We start from the raw sequence: 10,154 nt of genomic DNA on the forward strand, positions 1-10,154 counted from the left end.
GGTTAGCTATTGAGGTACAGACGTTCCTCTCTTTGGTAGCTGACGAACGGGGAATGCAAGGCTTTGCTTTCATGTGGCGTCGCCATGACAAACAGGTACATCGAGTGGTACTTAAATCTCCACTGGATAACGAAGCAAAAAGCGGATTAAGAGTATGTCAGTACCCATAGTGGAAAAGCGCAATTAGATGCCAAATTAGAAAAACTTAATATTTTCCGTTTGCATAATCTGTTTAAAATGTATATACATTTTTTGAGCGTTCAAGATCATTCAAGTGTAGGTCATTTCATGCAAGAGAGGCGATAATGGTCAGCTATCACCTCAACATGAAGGAAAACTTCCTTAAATTTTTCCGTAGCTGGCTGTCAGCGGTCAAAGACTGTATGGTAGCGGCACATTGAATTTTCTCCAGTCTAATTTTTACTTAAATGTTAGTAAAGATGAAAGCAGTAAGGCATCCTCCTTTCTTTGGCTAAAATGTGAAAGTGCACAATGATGTGAACAACTCATTTTGGTGTTTATAAAGTCGCTAGAATAAGGGGAAACAGTGTCTTTGAAGCAAACATTTTTCTGGGGGAGGACCCACAGACCCCCCGTTTAAATTATGAGCCCAACTATTCTTTTAAGTGCTACATGGAGATGTAACAAGTGCCCCGAATGGGACCTTCAAGGCAGCGCTTGCTAAGGTTAGGGGATAGGACCTTCCAGGCAGCGCTGCCTTCAAGGCTCCGTTGGGGGAACAAAACACCATCAAGATAGAAAAGCCACTGTGTCCGCTGGTGGGGCCCCATGTTGTCCAGAATGTGCCCTTTTTATTTTTTCGCCCATGCCCTTCAAACACTCTGAGTCCGCCACTGGTTAGGAGGACCGATGATCAACCAGGACCAAACATGAGTACAATAAAAACATATTCCGATTTTTTTAATAATTAAATAAGCCCAGCCATTACATTCATTTGTTGACTAAGGGTACTTTTATTTAACTAAGTTTATTTATTTTACTTGCAATTTGCTGATGGCGACCGACTAGTAAACATAGCCCAGGCCTCCTGAGGCTGTTCTTGAGGAACACCTCCTAACAACACTGAGACTAACATTGGACAAATGGTCGTAGGAAAGATCAGAAAAACAGCCAAGATGAAAAGACCGTTTGGTTAACATTACAAAATAACTTTCAAATGCGCTTACAAATCAGTAAAAGTTATTTCTGCGTGTTTCCATGAGTTGACAACTCAGGCAAACCACTATGACAATCCAAAACATGAATCAAAAATCAATCCTAAATAGAATACATCGTTAGGAATTAAAAACGATACCTTAAGTTGTGACTTGGACACCTTGCCGCTCTTGTCTACATCCAAGGCGGTGAATGCGTGCCAGATGGACTTTAACAGTTCGGCTCTCAAGGCCATCGCGCCCTGTGTTACCACACGCACTGAGCCGCCGTGGTTCTGCTACCCCGCGGGGAGGCTGAGCCCAGCCACTGCCACGTGACTCAGTGTCACACCGCATAAGGAATCCAAACAGAATGCAAGTGTGGAATATGTGTACTTCCATTTTTTTTAAATAATAAAACCATGGATTTGTCTTGATATATTAATGTGTTGGTTTGAAAAGCATTTAGAGTGGCGACACCCACGCACAATTATTCCACTTGCTTGATGAGCAGACCGAGCACCGTAGATCAGGACTCCATCTTCAGGCCAACCGCCTGCTACTGCATGCATATTGTCTGCCTTTTTATTTCAAGCTTTGGTTCTTCAGTGGCGGTAAAATCAACAAAAAAACGATATAGGGGCGTAGCGACATGTGCAAAAATATCCTGAACGGAAACGGTCTAAAGCAGGGGTCTCAAAGTCAACTTACCTGGGGGCCGCTGGAGGTAGAGTCTGAGTCAGGCTGGGCGACTTCAAGTATGCCACAGAAGAAAGGAGCACAACTGACCCAATCTAAGTTAATGATCGGGCTATAATTAGATCACGCTGGCTATGTTATCGCTGACAACAGGGGACATTTCATAGCGGTTGGATGAAACCAGGACATTTTAGCGTCCTTTGGCTTTTGTCGGAACTCAGGACACGCAACTCAAAATTTGGACTGTCCCGGCAAACCGGGACATCTGGTCACCCTATCACAAGGCCAACACTAAACTTTGATGTCAAGCAGGGGGCCACAGAATATCATCCCGCGGGCGGCGGGCCTCAATTGGCCCCCGGGTCGTCTAAAGAAAGCTAAATATATGCACTAATAGTTTGATCTAACTTTCTTTTTATTATTCTTATTCAAAGTGTGATATATTGACGTTATGAATAAAATTGCACTGAAAATACCCCCCCTGTTGATAATCAGGCGCCCCCCCAAATATAAGACTGGCCCGAGCTGGCCACCACAGTAATAATGTCCTGGTTACGCCCCTGTATATATATATTATTATATATATATATATATATATATATATAATATATATATATATATATATATATATAAATATAAATATATACATTATTGTTATTTCGAGCGGTATATCTATCAATACACTAGGATTATTATATATTTGCTTTGGAGGAAAGTCGATCGTTTGAACGCTTAAACGATCTTTCTCGCGTCGTGTAGATAACAAACGATATACTAGATTTAAGCCAAGACTCAAAGGAATCCAATTGTGTCAGCCTCATCATTTTGTGAGCTTATTTCGATTAACTAGATGTGAAGGAATAAGGTAGATAAGATACTTTTCAAAGTTCGTACTACACACAGAACAGCTCAGCTACAGGTATTCTATTCCTTTTTATTTTTAAATGGAACCCTTTTATGGTTTACATTGATTACTACATTGTTTAAATATTTCTTTACGTCTTAAACTATGTGGCTTTGGATATTTTCAACCTCACTTTGCACTATAGCACTCGCCGCATTCGCTGGGTTTTATTTGAGAGTTGGGCCCAATCTCAATACTTCCCCTTACCCCTTATCTTCCCCCTTACCCTTGAAGTTGCGCGTTCATGTGAGAGCTAGTGGTGTCTCAATACCCAATTTGATCAAGATTAAGGGATAAGATTGAGTGCTATATACCCCTTATTTTTAAGATGATTTGAGAGCTCACTTGGGCCTAATCTCGATTCTTCCCCTTGCCCCTTTTGCTTTGTCTTTGTCTTTGTCTTGGTTAAGACAAAGACAAAGACAAAGCAAAAGGGGCAAGGGGAAGAATCGAGATTCGGCCTTAATCTGGTGAGCCAACAAAATAAACCACTCAAGCAGAACCACGACATTAGTCTGGAGGAGAATTTATTGGAAGGAAATATTTACAGGTTATAACAAGATTCTGTTAGCGTTTACAAGAACAAGAACAAAAGAAAAACGAAGAGCAAAGTGTGAAAACCAGCCCTCTGGGAACAAAGTGATGAACGTGAACGAGCCCCAGGGACCAGGTGGTCCTAATGCTACAGGCAGGGGGGGCCGCTCACAGGAACCAGGAGCACACCGTACCGACAGGACACACCGAGGTCCTCAGGCACCACATAACAACTCGGAAAGGAAACTAGATTCCTGCTACTTCAAAGTAAGAGCCAAACGATCTGGAAACGTCCTAAGTGACCCTGCCTCTCCGGACAGACAACACATCAATAGCAGCGGGTTCCTTTCTTCTTTGTTTCTCTGTGGCGCGATCCACTGGTCACCTACAAAGTGCTCTTATTTTATGCTGAACCCCAGCATACGGCATTCGACAGGCAGTAAGGTGCTCACGGCCAAGTACATTCACGACGAAGAGAGCTTCAAAAGTCACTGACTGGCTGCCAGTTAGTCTTTCTTGCAGGAAGTCCATGTAGACTGGTGCTATGTCGAACCTTGTGGAACAGTAGGTATAGTAACTACCTAGAGAAGAACAGGGCGTTCAAGGAGCAGGCTGAATGCGAGGCCCTTCCCCAGTTCAGAAAGCGGTAAACCCAATAGAAGCGCCTGGCCCAGGGGGGACCCGGTCAAATGCGACCACGTGCCCTGGGCCCTCAGCCCGCTACCAGGACTTGAACACACTCCGGTCTCCAGCTGAAGACCTTTGAAGACGGTGAAGGGGAGGCTGCTCAGTAGATAGTCAGGCTGACTGAACGGTTCATCTTCTTGCCGATCAGCCTGGAGGTTCTGGGGTTGGCCTGGACCGTGGAGCGGGTCAGGACCCGGTCCGTGGAGAGAACCTTCTCCTCTGCTGCTGCTTTAGCCATCTGGGCCTTCTTCAGTTCTCTGAGGAAGAGGTAAAAGAGGGGTGTTAATGCAAGGAGTCAAGTAAGAAGTGAACAATAAACCCAATGGGCTACCATGACTCTCAGCATACCCCTCCTTGAGTAATGAAGCAACACCCAGGAGATGACAGGAGCAGCATCAAAACTCTGCGCAGACAGCAAACACTAGGGGCAGGGGTTGACACTAAGGTTTCAAAAGCACTTGCCCATCGGGCAAGTACAGGTCAGGTTCAACTTGCCCGAATGTAATGTTCACTTGCCCAAATTATAATCAGAATCGTGCACGGGCCTCTTTTTGCCAGGCACCCGACCTGGTTTTGGGGGGGGGGGGTTCAGAAAAATCATCCTAGCTCAGACTGAAGCTGACTGTTAGCTTCCACACATGTTGTGTTTAAAAAATAACAAACTTCTCTTTGTTTACTTATTTATCGAGCGGTCACATCGTGCCATGAAGTGATTTCAGTCCACCGTTGCAACCTATTAAAGCTATCGCCAAGTTATATAGTAGACCTGCATGATTTGATGCAAATGTACATTACTAAATGTCAGAGGTAGTAGCAAAGATATGTCTTTTTTAACTTTCAAGTTTCTTGTAGCTCTAACGGAATAATCACAATCGCGTTTCTAGGGTTGTCAATCACGATACTGGATTTTCTGTTTATGGTGGTTTTATTCGATCAGAATCAACTTTATGGACAAAAATCACAAAGGTAATACTTCATTTTTGGTTGTTAAAAGAAAAGGGGACGTTTCTTCTTAAGTTGTTATTTGCGAGTTTTAGTCCTCCTCATCGTCCGTGTTCTTCCATATGGCTTTCCTTGATAATTTGCCTCAATCCAAAGTACTTCCAAACTGCACTCCTCCATCACTACTCCATTTTCCTTCTACCCAACCGTTCGCGGAGGCGCTGCACTTGAGATGCTAGCTGTGTTGGCTAACCTTTAGCGAATCACTGCCAGAGACCGCACTGCGAGTGAGTGACAGAAGGCGGGGCTATATTCGCACTGAAGCGATGCGTGTCTGTCAACTCGCTTTCCGAGAGAAGAGAAGACAGCGCGCTGATCAATTGCAAATACTTCTATTTTGTCTGATTTTGCGGAACACAAGGTTATTCTGCAGTTTCGAAAAACATTTGAATAAATAGCTTTTATATAAACATCCACCCAAAATCCACTTGCCCGTTCGGGCAACCAGAAAAAATCTCAACTTGCCCAAACATTTTTTTACTTGCCCCGGGCAAGCGGGCAACCGTTAGTGTCATTGGCTGCCAGGGGTGTAGATCTCTGGTTTCATCACGATACGATATTTAAATCGATTCATTGGACAACGGTACGATATTTGCCGATATCAAAAGTCTGCCGCGATACGATTCGATTCAGAGGCATGCGATATCGAACTACTCATGTCGATATCGCTGCGTTGTGTCTGTTGTAGAGACAATGCAGCCCCACCTCTACCCAAGTCCCTCCCCTGGAACCACAAAGCCGCATATATATGAAAATGAAACCCCCAATACGTGTAGGAAAAAAAAGAGGGTAAATTGGGGTGCGAAACAGGCCGGTATATTACCTCGATCAGTGTAAACGTGCGGACCATGCCGGGCAAAAGGCGGGCAAAAGGCGGGCATAAGATGGCCATATTGGCAGAGTAAATACGTTGGCTCGGTTTTAGCGCTCTACAGCCTCTGGATGAATGCTGGATGTCAGCTGCTTGGGGCCCCAGAGGTTCTAGTTGATCCTAATCCGCTGGGTGAACGTACTTTTGGAGCAGGGCGTTCTTGAACCTCTCAGCGTTGAGCTCCACCCGGAGCTGGTCCGCACTCATCCTGGCGGCGGTGAGGAGCACAGGGTGCTTGATGAGGTCAGAGGTCGACGGCCTCCTGGCAGGCTTAGGATGGATCATCAGCTGGAAGAGGAGCAGACAAGGTATTACAACCTAACATCTCCATCCACATCGAGTTCAACCAGTCAGATCAAGACCCCAGGTTAATTGTTGATATTGTACAGGTTCCAACTCTGCACCACTAATGTGTGGATGGATTAGGCAATTGGGCAGTTGCTCATCTTAATGCAAACTGCCCTTGCTAGGTAGCTTGCCCCAATAGTCCCCAAAATTATAAATCCAAACTGGATTGGGCTGTCCTAGGCTTTGTCCAGTCTGGTTATTCTGAGTGAATTCGGATTCTAGGTTCCGATGCTATAGTGATTTCAACACACCATAGTAGTACAGTTACCCTTTCCCAGCATCAAACCAAGAGCAGTTCATTGGTCAAACCAAGAGCAGAACAGTTTGGGAGATGAGCTACCTTGAGGAGGTCCAGGAACTCTGGAGAGAGCACTTGGGGGATGGCGGGCAGCTTCCCCTGGCGGATTTCGTGCCACTTGTCTCCATTGGTGGGCAGCGGCTCCGCCCCCGAGGCACTGAGCACAGTCAGAGCCAGTGCAAAGATGTCCGCCTTGGTCAGGTTACTGTAGTCCTGGGGCCGGAGAACACAGGAGATGACATACATGTACAACATGTCCTCTCTCAGAGGCATTGTATTAACATGGAGCTGAGGTACGTAGAAAAACATGACAAAATGTACCTCTTGGAGGATTTCATTGGCCAGATATCTGCTGTCCCCTTCCTCGACCTGGGGATTGTTCACCCTAGTCACATGACCAAGGTCCCCTATCTTGTAAACCACACTGGTCGTCATGGCATCGTTATCATCATCCTCGTCACACTCGTCCAGGCTGGGAACAGACTTCCGTGAGATGAAGATGTTGCCTAGAGGTACACATTACAAGAGGTTAGGAAGGTTCTCATGGATGTTCTGGTATATTTATATGTCAACCATGTATCCTCATTTAGGTGCTTCAGGTATACTGCCCGCAATATATTCAGCCCATGCTGTAAATTATACAGCAAGAGTAACTTGCATTTGTTTTTAAACAAAACTCAATATAATAGATACCACCTGGCGGCCACTCTAATAATGTAAATTACATAACACACGTGTATAACATCAGGCTGGGCAGGAATGCTCTCCCAGTTCTTCATTTAGCAGAGACATACGAGTAAGGACGGTGGAGCGTTGAGGCACTCACTGGGCTTGATATCCATGTGGACCAGGGACGTGGAGTGGATGTACTTCAGGCCGCGTGTGACCTGGAGCAGCAGGTCTTTGAGCTCCAGCTCTGTGAGGTAGCAGAGCCGGCGGTAGTTCTCCGAGATGATGTCCGACAGCGTGCCTCCGTTACAGTACTCGTTCTGGATCAGCATGTGGTCATCCTCTGCCCAGGCCGAGTAGTAGCGCACCACGTGGGGATGCTGGCCCAGGACAGCGTGGGCGTAGACCTCCCGCAGGGCGTTCTGCCTGTAGAGCAGTGGAGGAGGTGGTGGAGACACAGGTCATTGACAGGACCTCGGGTCTGGGCTCAGGGACTGACATCTAGTGGACAGGGGCGGTGGAGACTGCTTAACCCTACTATTATAAACCGCACCTTCCAAAACTCACTTATAAAGTACTTAATAATGCACAATAAAGACTCGTACTTCAAATACTAATCCAACCAAATAATCAGTAGAGCTAAGGAAATCCTTATTTGAAGAAGGACTACATGAACACAAAAGGAGATGTAGGTGGAACCTACTCGTCTACAGATCCAGCCAGAGGTTTCTTCGACCTCTTGATGGCGTAGATGCAGCCGTCAATTCTCTTCACGCACTTGAAGACGGCGCCGAACTCCCCGCAGCCGATCTTCTCCAGCTCGTGGAACTCTGAGATGTAGCGAGACATCATGTTGCTCTCCATCATGGTGATCCTCTGAGAAAGAGCAGGACACGGTTAGACTCATATAACCAGTAGAGCTGTAGCGACGCGTCGATGACGTTGACGTGTCGACGTCAAAAATTCGTCGACGTCAAATTTCTCCGTAGACGATTTTCGACAGAGAAATGGACGAAAGTCACAATAAAGGAAAATGTCCGCGCACGAAATCATCAAAGGTATGGAAATACTTCAAGTTAAATCCTAAACGGAAAGGTGTTGTGATTTGCACTCTTTGCCAAATGGAGTTGGCATATCACAAGAGCACGACAGCAATGTTGGAGCATCTCAAACGAGAAAGTATCTCGTGCGCACGAGAAAGTATCTCATGAGCACGGGGAAATATCGTGCGCATATCACTGGCGGGTGTGTGTGGGTGTGTGTGTGTGTGTGTGTGTGTGTGTGTGTGTGTGTGTGTGTGTGGTGTGTGGTGTGTGTGTGTGTGTGTGTGTGGGTGTGTGTGTGTGTGGTGTGTTGTGTGTGTGTGTGTGTGTGTGTGTGTGTGTCGTCAGCGAGTAGGTGGACGAGCGAGAGGAGAGCGAGCGATAGCGTGCGTGTCAGTCTAGTGAAGTCATGAACGAGTCCGGTTGTGTGTAAGAATAAAGTACCCAGCCTGTCAAGAATCGGTGGCCGCTTCATTCCATCATATTCCGACCTATAAGCAGACTCACTGTCGGTCAAAGTGAAGGGTCATGCCCCCGAGAGAGCATCGGCCCTGGAGGGAACGTATCACCTGTGCTCCTCGGTCTGGGAGCCGACAGCAGGAAAGATGTAACTAACCATCTCGTAGTTGGAGGCGGAGCGCAAGAGAGTATACGCACACATTTTTTTCATGTCCCTTTACGGGTTCCGTATTAAATAAAGTATATTATTACGAATTTTTTGGTATTTATTTGAGATACATTATGGTTTTTATTAATCGAGCAACAGAAAAATAGATAATCGTCCAATTAGTCATTAGATTAGTCGACTAATCGATAAAATAATCGCCCGATTAATCGTTTAATAAATAATCGTTTACCCCCAGCCTTAATAACCAGAGAGGGACTTGATAGTCTAGTGAAGGGCTGCACCCTTCAGGCAGAAAAGTTGTAATGAAACACACCGCGAAGACTACTGCCAACTAGACAGTAAGTAGTGTGTGCGTCTGCATTAAGTCTCCTTAACATCGATTGGCACTAGTCGGCCCCTCCCACATACTCCGCTGATTGGCAGGTAGTGTGCTAGCAGCAGCACACAACCATTCAGAAGGTATTTTTACACTGCCAAGCAGTTACGGTCGCTGCTCGGCAGATGTTACAATTTCACTCAGTGCGTTAACATGACCCTCAAGAAAATCAAATTATTTGGTAAGTCCAACTATGATTGAATTATTAAGATGCATGCATACACCTTAGTCACACTATAATCGATTTGAGTTACTCATAGTCTAATTAAGACACACATATTATTCGATTGTTAGTCGAATTAAGTGTGCATGTATCGGGTCGGAATGCATGGATTCGGATTTTGCGTTCTACGCATGCTCGGGACTTTTACCGGGGGCCGTGATCCGTAAGTATCAGGAGACAATAGTCATGTTGTTGTTGCCGTCGGAAAACAAGAGACGGCAATTTATTTAAGAAGGTGTGCACGAGAATGGCAGTGTGTGTGACTTCAGCGAGTTTAGTGAATGAACGATTCCAGTTGTGTGTCGAAACGACGTGTACTGTTAAGTTAGTGGAACTATGAATAAAGTACCCAGCCTGTCAATAATCAGGGGCCACTTCATTCCGACCTATAAGCAGACCCACTGCCGGTCAAAGTGAAGAGTATTACCCCCGAGAGAACATCGGCCCTGGAGGGAACGTCTCTCCTGTGCTCCTCGACTACGGTCTGGGAGCCGACAGCAGGAAAGGTGTAACACTTCGATTTCACCCAAGGCTGAATTAAAAGTAGGCCTACATGTCTTTCTAAATGTTGGTCATCAACGAGGTTGTTAAGTAGTAACTTCGGGCACATCTGTCAAAAATAAATGTTTTTTTACAATCTTTATTCATTCATTGCGCCGCGGCCGGACTGACGGGGATATTCTCTGATATTATGAATCTTAAAGACTACGTCAGGTTC

The 10,154-nt window shown here is 45.6% G+C and overlaps 2 protein-coding genes across 2 annotated transcripts in view; both read right to left on the bottom strand.

Moving 5' to 3' along the window:
* The window catches only part of swap70b (switching B cell complex subunit SWAP70b), a 69,701-nt gene extending 68,290 nt beyond the window's left edge, over positions 1–1,411 (bottom strand). The window contains 1 exon segment of the mRNA XM_056599531.1: positions 1,316–1,411. Within this exon segment, the coding sequence (XP_056455506.1) occupies positions 1,316–1,411 (96 nt within the window).
* A 1,837-nt stretch (positions 1,412–3,248) lies between these two features.
* wee1 (WEE1 G2 checkpoint kinase) overlaps positions 3,249–10,154 on the bottom strand; it is a 61,990-nt gene continuing 55,084 nt past the window's right edge. The window contains exons 4-9 of the mRNA XM_056598934.1: positions 7,870–8,042; positions 7,324–7,592; positions 6,819–7,003; positions 6,540–6,710; positions 5,994–6,139; positions 3,249–4,235 (exon numbers count right to left, since the gene is read on the bottom strand). Coding sequence (XP_056454909.1) covers positions 4,079–4,235; positions 5,994–6,139; positions 6,540–6,710; positions 6,819–7,003; positions 7,324–7,592; positions 7,870–8,042 — 1,101 coding nt within the window. The 3' untranslated portion in view covers positions 3,249–4,078. The remainder of the gene's footprint in view (positions 4,236–5,993; positions 6,140–6,539; positions 6,711–6,818; positions 7,004–7,323; positions 7,593–7,869; positions 8,043–10,154) is intronic.

This window comes from Gadus chalcogrammus, chromosome 9 (genome assembly GCF_026213295.1).
Source record: "Gadus chalcogrammus isolate NIFS_2021 chromosome 9, NIFS_Gcha_1.0, whole genome shotgun sequence".
NCBI classification, from domain to species: domain Eukaryota; kingdom Metazoa; phylum Chordata; class Actinopteri; order Gadiformes; family Gadidae; genus Gadus; species Gadus chalcogrammus.